This window comes from Prinia subflava, chromosome 2 (genome assembly GCF_021018805.1).
Source record: "Prinia subflava isolate CZ2003 ecotype Zambia chromosome 2, Cam_Psub_1.2, whole genome shotgun sequence".
NCBI classification, from domain to species: domain Eukaryota; kingdom Metazoa; phylum Chordata; class Aves; order Passeriformes; family Cisticolidae; genus Prinia; species Prinia subflava.
This window is the reverse complement of record NC_086248.1, coordinates 83540581-83558463: the sequence shown is the minus strand read 5'-3', so window position 1 is coordinate 83558463 and position 17883 is coordinate 83540581. Positions and strand designations below refer to the sequence as shown.

At 39.8% G+C, this 17883-nt stretch overlaps 1 protein-coding gene across 2 annotated transcripts in view; it reads right to left on the bottom strand.

The window, feature by feature from the left end:
- Window positions 1-355: 355 nt before the first annotated feature.
- Window positions 356-17883, bottom strand: part of EPAS1 (endothelial PAS domain protein 1) — a 76809-nt gene continuing 59281 nt past the window's right edge. For both annotated transcript variants that reach the window (XM_063390816.1, XM_063390817.1), the window contains exons 7-16: window positions 15317-15423; window positions 10431-10578; window positions 9464-9672; window positions 8953-9140; window positions 7981-8091; window positions 5852-6336; window positions 4638-4761; window positions 4431-4548; window positions 3719-3898; window positions 356-3004 (exon numbers count right to left, since the gene is read on the bottom strand). In XM_063390816.1, coding sequence (XP_063246886.1) covers window positions 2853-3004; window positions 3719-3898; window positions 4431-4548; window positions 4638-4761; window positions 5852-6336; window positions 7981-8091; window positions 8953-9140; window positions 9464-9672; window positions 10431-10578; window positions 15317-15423 — 1822 coding nt within the window. In that variant the 3' untranslated portion in view covers window positions 356-2852. The remainder of the gene's footprint in view (window positions 3005-3718; window positions 3899-4430; window positions 4549-4637; window positions 4762-5851; window positions 6337-7980; window positions 8092-8952; window positions 9141-9463; window positions 9673-10430; window positions 10579-15316; window positions 15424-17883) is intronic.

Below are 17883 nucleotides of genomic sequence, written 5' to 3'. Positions count from 1 at the left end.
GGTTAGTATCTATTTCAGAGATTTTTTTGTTTTGTTTTTCTCCAATACTCCTCAGTTGGATTAGGATCTGCTATGCTGAGTTAGTCCTGGGGACACTTGGACAGAGACTAAGGGGATACTTTAAAAGAGAGAGTATTGTATAGTTAATGTTAATTACAACAGATTTAGAGGCAAGAATTTGGTTTCTGTGCCTACCGAGTGTCCAGTCTCAGTGGTGGGGATGAAGTGATGGGGAAGGTCCATTAGTAGGGGCTTGCCAAGACTGCTAGAATATGATGGCTTCTGTTTCTCCACCAAAACTCAGGTTGGGAACTATGGCAATTCAGCCTCTAAACTGTGATTTGGTGGACTTAAATTTCCTTTTTTTTTTTTTTTTTTTTTTTTTTTTTTTTTTTTTTTTTTTTCTTGTAAGGGTAGCATTACGAAAGGCACCCTCAGCTCCTCAGATAGAAACCCAGTTTTGAAATGGAAGCAGCAGTCTGAGCCACAGGACAAGTTCTAGGAGGGCAGTGGTCTGCAGGGCACCCATTCTTCATTTGAGGAAACACAGGTAAACTCTACAAAGCAGTTGATAGTACGGACCTTTGGCAGGCTCCTTCCCAGCTCGCAAACATGGGCAGCATTTGATTGTTCTTTCAGTCTTCAAAGATCAATGCAAACCTTTATTTTCTATAAATAATTTAATAAATACTTTTGTTTTACAATGATACAACAAATAACAAATTCATAGCAAATGAGTCACAAAGAATTTAAGATCAGTATACTTTAATAAGGTATCAGTGTCAAAATACATTTCCTTATCAAGTTAAAGTTCCCATACAGTTATAATATTGTCAATAAGAATTCAGCGATATAGATTATGAAGTCATTATGATAAAAAGTATGATTAATATTAAGACATGGAATATTTTTTCAGAGTGTTTTAGTAAACTGTTAGGGTATAACATCTTTAATGCTGAAACTACACAAATAAGAAACAGAGGAGCAGTATTCAAGTGTCTTTAATCCTTGAAGCCTTAAGTCTATGCCACTGCAAATTTGTCAAACCTGGATGGCCAATTTTCATCAGATGTTGATGCTTACAATAATTTTTTTCACACAGTAATAACTTCACTTTACAAGTAGATTATTTTTGGTAATAAACTCTGGAAAGATTGCCTACAATAGGGAGTATATATTTTTTACATCATGTACCCATAACAAAAGGTCTTCAGCTTTTCTAAGTAAATGTGGTTAAGACTCGCTTAACACAGCAAACTCTGAAGTGCTCTATGAACCCAAGGCTCTCTCTATGCAAGTGTCAGTGCATGATATAAAGTAATTTTATACACCTTCAGGCTTCAGCAGACTCAGAAGTCTCAAAAATATATTTTTGTTCTAACTTTCTGGGCCAGATTTTTACCTTTAGTACTTTGCCACTGTTTCATTTTCTTCTGTGAATCTACAGTGATTTATACCAGTGGAGGAAACAAGATAGATCCCAACACAGATCTAAGTCTGTATGTATTTTAAAGTCAGAACTGTTCACCTGCCTTTTATTGTAATATTTTTTGCTGTACATGTTGTAATTTAAACTTTCAAAACCCTTTGAAAGCATTCAAAGCCCTGTTTTTCAAATATATGCATGGCAAGTAATGATAGTTGGAAAGGAGCTCTGAAAATTTCTGGCTGCTGTTTAATGCCTTTGTAGCTACTGATTAATGTAAGGGAAGTCAAAATGAGAGACCTCCCTGCTGGCTATTCATCTCACTATGCAAACTCTTTTTGTCTAATTATAACAGAGTTAGCCTAATACACTGGGAAATACTATTTTGAGATTTGTTGATTCAATATTGCAAGTTACATTGCTAGCTGGCATATAAAATGAGAAAGGGTAACATTAATCAGAGGTGTTAGTACTGGCCACTGCTCTGATTCCTGAAATATCAGCAACATCACTACATGTTTCTAGCAGAAACACCTGTTAAAGTAGCTGTATCATAGATATATAGCAAAAGTACCAAGAGATGATTAACAACTGACCCAGAGAGAGATAATGAAAAAAAATCTGTTTTGTGTAAAAAATAAAGGCAACAACAAAGAACAAAACAAGAAACCTCAACACAAATGAAAACACAGGCCTAAATCCTCCACTGGGGCAAATCTGTAGGACTCCCTTGGCTGTAGAGCTAAGCCATGTTAAGGCAGCTGAGAATGTGGCTTGCTTCTGAGGAAAAAAGCTTAAAACGTGCAACTTTCACAGATACCCACAAACACTGCATTTCACCATTCACATTTCTTTCAATGAAGAGTATAAAAATGAAGGAAAGGGAAGGAAGGCAGAAGGCTGGGATTTTTTCCTTAGTATGGTTTTCCAAAAGTTATTAAAGTTACAATAAAATAAATGCTGGAAACCAGAAAGACTCAAAGGATTTTAATTTGGCAGATCAACAAAAAACTGTGGTTGGAGATCAAATTTGTTTCATTCATCTTTGGCAATAAAAATATATCTTTGCAGTACTGCAGCCAAAGTATCACATGATGAGGCATTTATACCACAGCTTTTTATTAGCATGAAATTAAAAAAAAATAAATTCAGAATATAAATTACAGGTAATGAGATAAGGGAAGGGTAATCAATCTCTCTAAACATCACTTTAATTGCAATAGAGAAGATACAGTAGATGTATTTCTTTAATATGAATAATAAAGTGAGTAACTTCAAAAGGCCACTATTTGGTAATGTGGACAGGTTCAATACCTAAGTAAAATCCTGCAGAAGTGTACTGGTATTAGAAATTGTCTACTTGCAAAAATATATTTAGGAAGGGGCGCTGTTTTGAGCGGTGCAGGCCGGGAAGGCCGCGGGCGGCTCAGGTGGCCTGGTCCAGCGCTCGGAGCAGCTCGCTGCCCTGCAGCAGCGTCGAGCTGCCCAGCACGGGCACGTTCACCTCGCAGTCGTATCTCGTCAGCTCAGGCAGCAAGTAGGGTTCAAAGGAGGGCCCCAGCAGGCGGCTGGTCATACCTGGAACACAGCAGGGAAGCAAGTTAAGGTGCTGAGACCAGAAAGGGCACTTGTTTCCTCTCACCTCTTCTGTTTACAACCGTTTCATTCCGGTTTTATGTCAGTATGCCTCAAACCACCAGCAGTTCCAGGTGTCAAGAGCAAATCTGTGCTCTGCCCCTCCTTAAACTGCTCCAAGAGTGTCACACAAACAAGTGCTGTTTTTCACATCCCCCCCCAAACTGAGATTGTTCTGAGAAAAACTGTATTGGGGCAGATGAGGAAAGCTGTAGTAAAAGACACGGTTTCTGAATTGACACCACTCCTCCCATGTATTAAAAAGAACAGACACATGTCCCCTTTAATTACTTATTCCAACATTTAGAAGGCACAGGTGAAGACTCTAATCTACAAACTTCCATGTCAATGCTGCAGCAAAGTTGTTTAGTACAATGTAATAATTCCATTACAAGACAAGAATATGGAAGGAGGAAGACAGGTCCTCCAAGGTGAAAAGGTGTTAAGTTTAACTGAAATGGAGGGTAAAATATTTTTCTCATACGTTACAAATGTAAGCATTACAGTTTCACACTAAACCACAAAACTAATTTTTTGTGCAGTATTTTGATTTTTATCATCCTCCTCCACATTTTTGTGTGGTTTTTTTCTTTTCATGGAATCAGTATTGGAACAAAATACCAACATTTTCCAGTGCCTGTCTTTGACAGCTCTTACCTGATGCTTTATTAGCTGGCTGGACACTGTAGTCCTGACAATGGGAACTGTAAAACAGAGGGGGAAACGCTCCTGCTTTCAAATTCTCACCCGGACTGTCACAGGTGGATTGATGCTGCTGCTGCTGCTGCAGTTGATTCATTGGTTGGCTCAGACCTCTCGAGTTACAGAAAAATTCATCTGTTATGTAAATAGCAGGAAAAAGAAAAGCTAAATGAAGCCAGTGTAATAATTATAGTAGATAATGCTGATCCAAAGCAAAGTGAAGCTTGGTGTGATGGTGTTACAGCATAGGCAATCTGCATCTATTCACAAAGGAAGTCTAGAAACAGCCCCAGCTCTAGCAGTAGTAGTTCACTCAAAATATGCTTGTGTAAGGAAACACAGTGTTGTGGAGAAACAGTATCTGTTTTTGCTCTGAGATATTCACATCTTGGATCAGCAGGAGGTAAACACAGCTCCATTATGCTGATTTCTGTTCCTTTCGAAGCAAGCGTGTGAACATACGTGAAACCAACTAAATGGTATTTATCAAGTGTACCTTTAAATTGTGCAGCTCTTAGTGATACAACCTGATCTTTAATTTTAGCTTTGTGTAACATTTACAGAGCTTATTTACATTTCCTTTCGAAAGAGCTTTTTTCTCTATTCAGCCTGTGTTAAAATGGTGTTTCAATATGTAACATTGCAAAACCACCTTCTTTTGTCTTACCAGTAAGAACACTTGTGCTGAGAGACTTCTTTTCTGTTACCAAGGAACAGTTTTCCCCCTTGAGAAATTTCATTCTCTTCCACATTAAGTGAGATGGGTTAATGACAGATGGATCTCCCTACAATGAGAAGGGAAGCAAAACAAACAATTACACTGATGACCACGGTGAGTCCAAAGTTGTGAAGGGGATGCATTTCTTATGATTACCCCACTCAGCTGTTGCAAGGCTTGTTCTTCATAATCCAGTTGTCGCTTCAGTTTCAAACTGTTAGACAGAGCAAGTCTTGCTGGGTTCACATCTATGCCTCGTTGTCCAAAAGCATCTAGGGGCCTGTGGAGAGGAGATCTTTGTGAGTGCACAAGAAGGCAAATCAAAATCATCTGGTTCATTTATACAGATTCTTCTTTCATTTAAAGACATTTAAGGTGTCTGAGACTTGCCAGTGGACAGATCTCAAACATCAAATGTTTTTATTTTGTTTTATTAGTCATCCCACCATCTTTAGTAACTTCTAACGTTTGGGATGAAAGACTTATGAAAGTTTAGCATAAACAGCCTCTAGGGATCTCCAGACAGACAAAAAAAATGCTATGGAAAGAAAAGTCATGTAATTCTTAAGAACTGAATTTGAGAACCATGCATGTCCCCTTGCTTTCACTTATTAAGTGTGAACACACAAGTTGTTGACTGGGGACAAACCCTTTCTTTTCAGATTCAGACACTGCTATTTCTACCAACAAGAAATCCCAAAAAGCAAACTGCACAGCTTCATGTTTTAAAATGACCATTGGTATTTTATCTACTTCCTGTACATGTCAGTGAGAGCAACACTGAAATCTCAACAGCTGCCGAGAAACTTCTAGCTATGAAGCAACTTGTAGAACTGTGCCCTCTGATCTACATCTCATCACATACTGCTCACATGTGTAAGAAAGCAAACAAAAAGCTTGTATGTAGAAAAAGAGCCTGAAATTTAAGTCTTGGCTGCAGTATTTACATATGCCAGCAATAATGTATTTTCATTCCTCTCTCTTCCCCATTTTCTCTTGTGCAGAAAATATATGCAAGGTATGTGTATGTCCCTGCTACTGCTGGACCAGTAAGCCTTTTTGGTACTGTTCTTAAATTGCATGAAATCAAGCACGCTTTGCAAAATTACCGGTGTAATTTTAACTGGACCACAGGACATTCATTTCTGTATCCTTACAGGCAATGAAAAATTAGCCCACTTCTGCTTCCTCCAGACTCACTGCCACTGGGAGAGCACCACATTAATTTCCCCAGAGCTGCAGTCTGATGCCTATCACAAGAAATTGTTTCAGCTGAATTGAGAAAAATCAATTTTCAAGATTTTGACCCTTCTCGTTTCCCAAAATATTTTCTGGGTAAATATACACAGTCATACCACAGAAGCACGTACCTTTTTTTATATACGGGCACCCTCTGGGAGGCTATTGGTGGGCCTGAGGGGGAATTTGATAGGGATCCTGAGTATTTATCCATGAGTCTCCATTTTGCAGGAACATATTCTAATGGGGGATCAGGTGGCCACTGGGTGTTTGGTCTTCCTCCCATCGAAGACAGGGGAGTGCTGGCTTGGTCATGGTACGGTGGCAGTGATGACCTACTCATGTTGTTGAAGAACACCGATGACAGGGACCCATGACCAGAGTTAATTTTTTCAGTTGATAGCTGTGGGCAATATTTCTCTGGGAGGAACTGATTCTGTGAAGTAGGAGCGAGGGGCTGGAAGATGGTACTCATGCTACTTAGACTCTGCTGGGTATTTTGTGCACTTTCAGAGAGAGGACTTTCTTCTTGGCAGATGGGGCTGAGCTGGAAATCTTCTCCATCCATAGGAATGTAAGGAGCCAAGGTTTCAAGGTCCAGTTCATTAAAGTCAGTCTGTGCAAAGATGAAGTAAGTTCATAAAGAAATTAGAAGTTAGTTGTGGCAGTTAGTGTGATATGGAATACTAAGAGATGCAAAACTGAAAAATCACTGTATGCCAAATTTACCCAATGAAACTGGCCAACTCCTGGTTAAAGATGTCTTATTTCTATGCTAGCATACATATTCATCATATCATCAGCAGCAAAATTAAGACAACAAACTGAAGGAAAAAGCCTCAGAGAGGAGCAATATTTGTTAAAGCAGCTTGCATGCAGCCTCCAGCACCACTGTGATCTCAAGTAGATTTTGTTTCACTAAGCTTTGAGTAACTTGTCTGCCAAGACTCTACAACATGTAGTTCAACCTCAGGCTTTTTCATGTTAAAATAGAAAACACAGCTTTCTCATAATCCAACTACATAAAAAAAGGTGCCTAAAAATGCGAGGGTTGAAAAATCTGTAATTTTTTCCCCTTGGAAGACTAGTCATACCCACATTCAGTTCTCTTGGCATTTGCCCAGAGCTGAACAGAGAGGATAATCAGTGTTGGGGCCCCCAATCAGCTCATAACACCCCTGCAGCAGTTTTATAATATTTGTTTTTCCCACCAAAGAAGCTGATGTGGTGGGACACACCTGAGCAAGCAGATGCTGAATTTGACAATACTGAAGTTTGCACATGTGAAGTCTTGCAGTGAGTTTCATCCTGCTCCATGCTTGTCTCCTATCTGTCCACTCTTTCTCTTACTTCTATTTCTATGTCCAGACTTAGATAAAATTTCTTCAGAACATGGATTGCAGCCTACCTAAGCCTGCAAATTGCGTTGGCAAATTGAAGTACCTAATTTGGGCATCCCAAAGTTTCTGCAGGATTAATAGATAGAGATGAGTGTGAGGTCTGCGCTACCAATCAGCAGTGCCTGTTCCTTTCTCTCAACAATAAAGTATAACCTCTTCACAAAGGCATTTCAATTAAGTATCTAAAGTTAAGTAAGGTGAATCAGGCCCACACCTTTTATTCACTAGCTCACTTGCTGTAATGTTACAGTAGTGGGTTTATTTATTTATAGGGGGAATTTCTACACTTACATCATTATTAGAATGCAGGAGATGGAGACTGTGTGTTACTTTATGCACACGTAATTTTCAAGTCTCTCTGAAAATCTCCAAGAGGCAAAAAGAGGAAGCATATATCTAAAATGAGTTTTCATTTTGTAGTTAAAGGAGATGTGTGCTATGAGGGGAATTCCTCTCTCATTTGGTTGTTTTCAAGAATTAGTTTATTTATATTTTGTTCTAGAAAGGATGTTTACTCATTAGTCATTCAGCTGGATTTAAAAACAAATTGCTGCTGCCCATATAACTTATCCAATCTAAAGACGACTCCAGATTTTGAAAGCTCTCTGGAGATCCTTTCTTCTTAGCAGTGCCACCGCAGTGACACTCCAAACCTTGTGTATCAGAGAGTTAGGGACAGAGATTGACATGGCAGCTTTTGGAAGTGCACTGTTTTGTTAATGTGCATCAAAGATTTGATGTGCATGTGCAAATGCAGTTTCAATGCTGTATCCCAGTATATCTGCACACACAACACGCTGCTGTGTTGTATACTAGCAGGAAACTGACCTTGGTGGCTTTTGGAAGAGATAGCTCATTACCTGGGAGGTGCACTGACTTTTTGATTCTGTGTCCATGGCAAAAAGTTTTTCAATCACCTCGATCTTAAGATCTTCATCCACAGAACTGTAATAATCTCCTGGGCTGCTGGGCTGTGTGGAAATAACAATTTGTTATAACCAGGAAAACAACCACAGTACTGCTTAGCGTCGTGTCATTTGTACCATGCTGTTATTCAGTAACAGATCTTTCCTACAAAAAGTGCCTAGGCAGATGGTATATTTAGTGTGCTCAGAACCAAAACTGTCCACTTCTATCAGAAGCTTTTCTCTGACACAAGACTGTCAGTACAAAACACAGGCACCCACTACAGGAACCCGGCTGTCATCCTATTTTAAACGTTTTGTGGCAACTTAAACCAGGAACAAGAAATGTCCACCATTAAATACTTCTGTCAAGAAAGAAGATGCTTAGCAATACCTCCATGCTTTTCTTAAGACTGGATGATCTCTGGTAAGAGTGGCTCCAGCCCTTGGGGGCAGTGCCATGGAAGTACATTCATTTCTTCAGTGGGAAACTCCAAGGGGCTGCCCTCAAAAGCCTGACTTGGCTAAGCTTCCTAAAAGCTACAGGTTCTACTTAATAGAAGGAGGATGGGTCTGGGGCAATGATCCCAATGGCCACACAATTCTACACTGGCTTTTTATATAAGGCTAACTCCATGAAGGTGGTAGCATGTTCTCCTACGAGCTGTGTTATATGTTACAGTAATTACTGAGGCACAGCTGGGAGACTTTGAGGACTGCAATGTGAAGCCAGGATATTGTTCCCATTTGATAGCTTTGCTATTAATTCTTAAGGCATGATGCAGTATATGAAGGATAGAGATACTCTGGGGCCTTACTAATAAGCACTGAGACAGGATAGCCAACAAAAAAATGTCGTCTGCATATACTGATGGGATTTGCATGCAAAGCATAACATGCTTTTAATGTCTTTTAAGCTCTTCTTACCGTGGAACAGCTACTGTTGCTGCTTGCACTTGGAGTACTGCTGCCAGGTGCAATCTGAGGCATTGTGAAGGATGGTATCATCCGTGTTTCACCTTGAGCAGGGTGGCTTTTCACTTCCACTGGCCAGGCTTTGTTTGGTGTCAAAACAGCATTGGTGAAGGCAGGGGCTTCCTCAAACTTCTGTGTTCCTGGATGGGGTTTTAATAATATTAATGAATACTTTTAGCTGGTGCAGTGTTATGATATAACTGGAGCTATTCATTAAAAGTAAACACTGCGCCTAGTTGCCATGACAATAAATTGGCATAGACTTAATGCACGTTATTTAGTCAGCAAGAAAGCCTGATTCTGCTCTCATTCACAGAAATTTTCTTCTGGTGTGAGCATGTGGGCTCTTTTAGCCATTACTCCCAATTTGTACACACTGCAAACAGACCTTGTCTATTAATTTCTAAATGTAGGCTCACATGTGGTTCTTTGTTGCACAAAAATAATTTATACAAATACTAACCAAAATCCAGGGAAATAATGGCATCACCAGGTGTTGGTGCCAGCTGAGCAAGTTCCTCTGGTTCTTCCTTTAGCTTAGTAAACAAGAAGTCACTCTTCTCTGTCTCAGGGATGCTGCTGTCATAGGCAGTGTTCATTGTCAGCAGGTGAGGCTTGAAGAGTGATTCTGTTTGGTCCATGGAGAACACAACATCATTCTTCTCAATTTCACTAATGAGAGAATAGGTTTTAGGCATTTTGTACCATAAAGATGAAAGATGTGGATAAAGCAGGCAGTACAAACTCTGAAGCTGGGGCTATAGGAGCATTTTGGCCTCTCGGTTGCATGCCAGGCTCTCGACAGGCGAGGCACAGTTCCAGCGTTGCTGAGCACCACCATTTCAGATGACGCAGAGAGTGTGGTCAGGACTTCTGTGGGAATACTCAGGGCTTTGTTGCTCTGCTTTTTAAAGGGATGTAGTTGAGGCTGTAATGACCCAGACTATCACTCAAATAAGTATTTCCTATTTTGGCCCCAACTAGGACCAAAAACCCTCGAGTTTTGCCAAATGAAGGCAAAACTTCTGATTGGTCCTGATTTTTAAGGCTGTAAACAGCTTCTCCTAGCAACATACCATACAGTTACTACTCTAGTTTTATCTCTGGGTCACAGCATTAGAAAAACAAAACACATTAGCAGTGGTGTTACACAATAAAATCTTCAGTGCAGACCTTATACTCTGTTGTACGAGCACAGCAGCTGCTCTGCAGAGGAGAGAGGCTGTGGTGTATTTCAACAGCACGTATGGGAACAGGCATGCCACATTTTTCATCGATGTCTAACATCAGTAAACAAGACTGAACAAACATGACCAAACTGATTTCGGAACAACAGTGTTGAATAAATAGACCCTTGAAAAGTTCCTCCAAATATTGCGTTTCTCCAGCGCGTGAACGCCCACGTGCTCTGGTGCGTCCCCTGAACCCACCTCAGCACGTAGTTGACGCAGACAATGCACTGGGGCTGCAGGTTTCGGGTGTTGTAGATCACTGTTCCTTGGGTCTCCAGCCACACGTACCCCCCATGCTTGGCAAGCATGCGATACTGGCCCGTCACTACTTGACCCTTTGTACACACTGAGAAAAGGGGGCAGAGAGATAAATAATGCATCAGGACAGGAACACACAACACGTAACACTTGGTTTAAATACTCCCGCTTCTGAGTTTTCATTATGCAGAAGTGCAAGAAGGCATTTGTGGACAAGAATGTGCTTAACTTTGGGGAAATTCAGCCATTTTAAACATGCAAGGGGCTGTTCATTTGAGGCTTCTAGAAAAGAGTGAAAATTTAAATTCTGGCATTTGAGTTCTTGAGATGGTCTGAATCTTCAGATCAGAATGCGGAATTTAAAAAATTTAATATAATATCTCAACTCCCAAAATAATGCCTGCTGAGTGCATGTTTCTTGAGTCCCTGTTGTAGAAGTGTGTCAGTCGGGGCTCCCAAATTGATGTAGAAAAGCAAATTTATTGAGGAAACTATAGTTTCCTTATTTAGGTAATCGATAAATATAAAAATCAGGTGATTTAAAAAACCATATTCACAAAGATTTTTTTAAAAGGTAAGATCTTATGGTAGCAATATCACTCTTAAAAAGGTATTAAAATTAAGAAGAGTAAACAGGACTGCTTTGTCTAGAAAAAAGAAAAAAAAAAAAAAAGCTGAACTACTATATTTCTCCCTTGGGTTGAACTGTGTTGTTCCTCTGCAAGAGCTTGGAATTAGCAGCCTAGAAGAAACCAAGACCCACATGACCAAATCAAATAATGTTTATTTAACTCTGTTTTTTGAACTATCCCGTGTTTCTCAAACAATAAACTTACAATAGTACAACTTGGGTTTAAAGCTTCTAAATGTTTGAAGGGTGAAATTTCTAGCCCTGCTACCCCCAATATTTTGCAATGTTTGAAGAGAATGAGGTTTTTTAGTGTGGAGCTTTGGACTTCTGAGATGTAAGGATTTATGATGTCCTGTCTGTTGCAATTCAAAGCTGTCAGTGAAGAAAAAATAATGTCGATCAATGGCAAAAATATTAGGGCTGGAGTAGACAAGCAGTACTTGCACTAATAAGAGCTTGTACTTGTAAGCGGACGTAGTCACTCTGAATAGCAGCAGAAGTGGGAACTGGCCGAACTAAACCTTTGACCACACACTGGCAACCTTTCCTTTTAAACAGCTTTTACATCCAAAAGAAGTATGCCATCAAACTAATGCCCGAGAAATAATGCAACTTGACTCAGGAGGACTGGAAAATTGATACCGTGGTCTTTTTACAGAAAAATTCCTTGTGAATGTGGCCATTAAGAGAAGCTATTTATTGTCAGCCTCTCCTACATCGCCACCACACAAATGTACAAATCCAGGCCTGTGAAATACAACAACTGTTCTGCAGATAATTGTTGCTGTGTTTATCCTTTCATTTCTGAAGTTTGTTTGTTTTCTTCCTAGGAGTATTTAATCATCCTTCATTTAATTTATTTAGACAAAGTAGAACATTACTTTTATTGATTAAATACTTCTGGTGGAACAAAATCAAAAGGCTTTAGTTTCAAAGTGTTTTAGTGACTGGACTGTTCTGCTCTGCTTGTGAAACATAATTACACTGCTTGCTAATCATCAGCTCATCAATAAGAGTCACAGTGTAGGCGCCTGTTACATTACAAAGAAGCTTTTTACTGCTTTAATCTTTTTTATTATTATTATTCAAAGCATGTCATGTTCTGATATAATAAAGTACAGCAGAATCCCTCCATGGGGTAATCTCATAAATTACTAATACACTTGTAACTGCTGACTTTGTTATCAATGCTACATTTAAAGTTCTGCCTTCAGAGTAAACTTCTCACTTCTCTCTTTATATATTTTTACTTTTTATAAAGTATACATTACCTGTATCTATACAGAACTTGTTACATCTCAAAGAAATAGGCTCCAATTATACTCCTTATCTTTGTGTGAAGAGAGGGGGAAGGCAGGGACGAATTTTATAGAACACAAAACCATGATTCCCTTGGAAGGCTTGCTGAACTCCTGCTAACTGATGGGCACTGCCAGAATTGCATTATTGCAAGGAGACATACTCTATACATAACATATTTCTAATAAAAATTATTGTTTAACAAATGCAAGTCTGCTGAACATGAATTTTGAGGTGGCTATTTCCATGTACAAAAGGATGTGCCCAGAGAAAATGAGTAAGTTCTGTATAGCCACATGCCTGGAAGAACACGTAGGGTCTGTATAAGCTGTACACCTTTTACCCAGAATTACACAGCCTCTCAGTGACACATATAATGGCATCCAGGCATTTCCTATTTGAAGGGTTTACACGTGTTTTGTCAAGTCACAGCTTGCTGTCATTTTGTCTTTGTGGTTGTTCTCTGATTTGGTACGAAGCTGATGGTCCCAGAAGATGCAGGAACTATTTATGTTAGAAAAACTAAAGGGGTCAAATTTGCTGGCCATTTAAACTGATGGTTCTGTTGTGGGAAATCACATTTATCATAGCAATAGACTTTGGTCCTGGACTTCTACACTAAAAAGATAATCCATGCTGATCCAATGCTATCATAAATCCTATGGAACAGTTTGATCCTAAACATTTATAGCCTCTGCATTGCCTTGAGGACTTTTTGTTGGTGTAACACCACCCCTCTGAGACTTACTCTTGCCCTCATTCTGCTTCTTCATCAGACATCATACCCTGCAGCAAGTTTGTAGGACATGGCCCTTTTCAGTGGGCACAAATGGCATCTGGACACACACCCTGCACTACGTGAGGGTAACTGAATGGCTGGAGTGAGGAGCAACATCTATTAATGGTCACAGCGGGTACTAGAAACTCTCCAGAAACGTTTACATGGACAAGTAACTCAGTGCTCCCATTTCATTAACTAGATGGGGATAACCAGCAAGGGCTTGCTCACCCTCCCTTGCCTGTTACCAAATGGATTGCCAGCTCCCATTTTATTCCCTCCCTGATGGTGTCCCATTCTTAGAAATCCAACTCAATGAGTCAAAAGCATCAGTGCAGCACACCCCTCTGATTTCACAGGATGACTTTCAATTGCCCAGCACAGGATATTAACATCCCATCTATAAATATCACTTATTCATTTTTACTGGTAAAAACACTAACACATTACCTAAGAAACAATTTAAAAAATTACATTCCCAGATAACTCTCACTGAGTATGGGCTGATCTATTTTTTTCTTTGAAGCAGCTTTGGAAACAGGATGATTTATATCAACACTGTTTTTACAGGACACAACTTTCATCATTGCCAAACACTTTTTCAAGAAACATTTCAACTTAAAACTGTCCTGTATCTTTGCCATTGGAGCTAGCCCCTTAAGGTCAGACAGCTATTCTTTGCTGTGACTTTTCTCTGGGAAGTACAGAAATACTTTCTTTAAGTCTATTTGGTGGCCAATTCCCTATAGATGTGACCTAAGTCATGGACTTTTTCCTGAGGACAGCGACATTTATCACAGCAACTACAAGGTGTGTGGGATTTGTTTTTTGATTTTGTAAATTCCAGGCTAGCTGCTTTGCTTTGTTTCTATTAAAAGAGCATCTGCAGATGTTTTAGTGATGTGCTGCTGAGAACTCTCCAATAAACTGGTTGGGGGCCATAACAGCCAAGGGTGGGAAATGGCATTTATACATTAATGCACTACCTTGTCTCCAGCCAAAGTACTAACTCTTAAGGACACAGACTGAAGATTTATATCCAATTATATTAAGACGCCTGATGTGAAAGAGATGGAAATTGTAACTATGTGGTCTGCTGAAGAGAGCAATCTTGGATCTGATCTCTGCTCCAAGAAAATTCAGTTACTTTACTTTAAGAACACCAAAAACTGGCAGCTTCCATAGGCATAACAATAACGAGAAGCAACTGTTCCTGGCAGTAGGTATTATTTGTATAATGAATATTCCTTTAAGAAAATCTCCTTGCACATTCTTGCACTTTGGATAGCGAAGATCGTTGTTATTTGGTAGCAAAAGAGAGACATTCAAAAAAAACCACTGCAATATGCTCTTCCTATTTCCCTTTGGCTCTGTCTGCTGAGTCCAACAGCACATGAGAAAGATAATCACAGAATGACTTGGGATCTTTAAGGGACCTTAGAGAGCATCTAGCTCCAGCCCCGGCCATAGGCAGGGACACATTCCACTAGACCAGGTTGCTCTGAGCCCCATCCAACCTGGCACAGAGCTCTTCCAGGAATGGGGCATCCATAGCCTCTCTGGGCAATCTGTTCCAGTGCCTCACCACCCTGATACGAAAGACTTTACTCCTAATATCTCACGTAAACCCACTCTCTGTCAGTTTGAAGCCAATCCTCCTTGTCCTGTCACTACATGCTCTTGTAAACAGTCCCTCTCCATTCTTCTGTAGGCTCCCTTTGGGTACTGGAAGGCCACATTTAGGTCACCTCAATACACTCCTTCTCTTTTCTTTTTGAACAACACCAATTCTCTTGGCCACCAGGAAATGCTCTTCTCACCAGGCTAGAACTGCCTAACTCAGCTTTTCCAATCTTCTGCTGGACCTTGCACTAGACCTGAGAGAGTCAGTGATTCTCCTCTCTAGCGTCCAAGTTTAGTTTAAATTACAGCAAAACCCAGACCCTCTGAAAGGACCAGCAGCAGATTTCAGCTAGACAAGCACAGTGACCCGGTGTAAATACCGCTCTTGGAGAGTATCTGCACACAAAATGCACTTGTATTTTCAACTATGTATTGAGGTACCCACAATTTATGCTTTATATGCAAATGACAAAGAAAAATAAGAACGTGACTTACAGTTCTGGTGACTCTTGGTCATACTCTCCGAGTCCAAGGCATGGTAGAACTCATATGCTGAACGGCCCAGCAGCTCCTCTGGATGGTATCCAATCAACTCTGTTATTCTTGTTCAAGAAAAAAAAGCAAGTATTTAAAATTCAGGTCATTGTAGCCTTATGCTTACATGTGCAAGGCAGCTATCAGCTCAAGTCCTTAAACTAACAGAATTAAAAAAGCAAAATGAGAAATTCTAAGCTTCCAACCACATGAGGAGCTGTAGAGGACTTCTGATCACATTCTGAAATATCTCCATGTTCAGAATAAACTGCCTTGTCCTAGTATTGAAATATAAATTCCTAAGGATGTCAATGTGTGCACTGCAAATTTTCCTATGCCTGTTGCATGCTATCTCTAATAGAAGGTATCAACTTTTGTTCTGACAAACATGCAGAAACTCCCAACAACCACCATTCAAAATCAAATACATGTGAGGGGGTAGTGGTTGGTGTCACCAGGTTTTAAAGTATGTGTTCATTTTAAAAACATACACAAAAGGGTTAAATCACTACTTTGGGGACTGCATTTAATAAAAGAAAAATGCCATAGAGAAATTATGGGCAGTTAAAAGGGAAAAAAAATGCTCATCTACTTAGTCTTTCCTCAATAATTTGAAAACTCTGGCATATGGATTAGGTTACTTGGGTGACTAATCCACAAACTAAGTAGGATTTTACACAAAGAAAGCTATGATCTCAAAAACTAGACCTTTTTTTCAGAGTCTTTTTGAGGCAAGGCAGGATTTCTCACAAGTTCCTGAATCAATGAAAATAGGTCATCAAACTGTGCAGATGATTTCTCTAATGAGAGGGTGGAAGAAAAATGCTCTATTTCAATTGGAAATACCATTACACACAGCTTTACAGGAAACACAGTAAGTTAAAAAAGGTACATAAAAATTAATTCAAAAGCAAAGTTATCTTCTGGTTGACAAGACAGTGACACTTAGATGCATCTTCCTGCCTCTGAAACTCTTATAATAACCTGTAACACTGAGAACAGCAGCAGAAAGGACAGAAACTAATTGTGGAGCTGCCATAAAGCTTTAAAAGCTGTGAGGTTTGCAAGGAATGGTCACATCCTGCAGCACCTCACAGCTGTACGTGGCAGTGCCCAGGTCACTAACTCACTTGGAATGGCTTTCTCTGCCACCACCACCACATTTGATTTGCGGCGTTGCTACTTTTAAGAGACATCCTCCGGTTTGTGTACTCCCTGGAAGGACAGCTTTGGCCCAGCCCTCTAGACACAAGCATGTCTTTACAAGACAGACATGTAAATACTGTAAAACAAACAGAGCAAGAGCATGGCATTCATCTCCCTGATCCCCCTCCAGCAAGGAAGACACATAAGATGGGACTATTTTGTGTATGGCTTGAACGCCAAGGTATTGAGTCAGCTTTTCCCTGCCTCCACCTCCACAGAACTCCATAGCTCATAGCCCCAGGACACCTTGGTTTTGTCACTCTGAAAACTATCCTCTGTCCTGATTTCCATGGAACAAACCTGGGTTTATAATACTTCAGTTGAGCAAAAGTGTAGCTCGTATTGGGTTCCCCTCAAAAACTTACTCTTCTGTTTATGTTTCCAGTTTTATTTACATTTAAAATTAGACCAACAAAGGGGAAATGTTTGAATCCAGGTTTCAAAGAGTTTTTTTACTCTCTTCACTGACAAGCTTCTGAGCTTTTAAATTGCATCCCACTCAGATCTAAGTTTTTTTTCTGAAACCACAATTGTTTTTTCTTTCTTACTGAAAAGTACTTCTCATGATGAATTGGTCATCAAAGCTGAATCGTCAGGAGAAAACAAATACTGAAGGAGTCCTGATAAAATTAAGGGTCACCAAATACAGTTGCTGCATGCCTTTACACAGTCAGCTGGGACACATTGGTGTAAGTGACCAGAGGCTTTTGCCAGGAGCAGTGTAAATACATGGTCTTCAAAAACAAAAACTATTGCCTTTGGGTATATAATGGCACAATACTACAAAGCCATTCCAGTTAGTCTGGAGTTCATCCCAGAAGGAGGGATTTTAAAATTCAAGAAGTTGAGTATTTACTCTTAATCCAGTCACTGGGCGCTGAGAGGCAAGTGGGGGTTGAGCAGGGAGAAGGAAAATGAAACGAAGATAATAGGGAAACAACAGAAGCACCATGTAGCCAGCAGCACCAGTGCAAATCCAAACCCACATTACAGCCTTCATGGAATTCAACAGTGGAACTGAGACAGCAAACAAAAATACATGTTACAGCAGGCTGAGGGACTCTTCTCATATGGGAATTGTAATCTCTATGCAAAATTTATGTATTCCAGTCCTGTAATTCCCCTTCTCAAACTGCTCCTTGCTGTTCATAATGAGCACCCTCACTATAAAATTACTCTTCTTGTCTCTCCATGGCACAGAATGACTTGTGGCGCAATCCTACTGTGACAAAGTCAAATCTAATTACATCTAATGCAATCTTGGATGGATGTTAGCAAGTGGTAGGTTGGTAGTATCTTTTTACTACAAGCAACTACATATT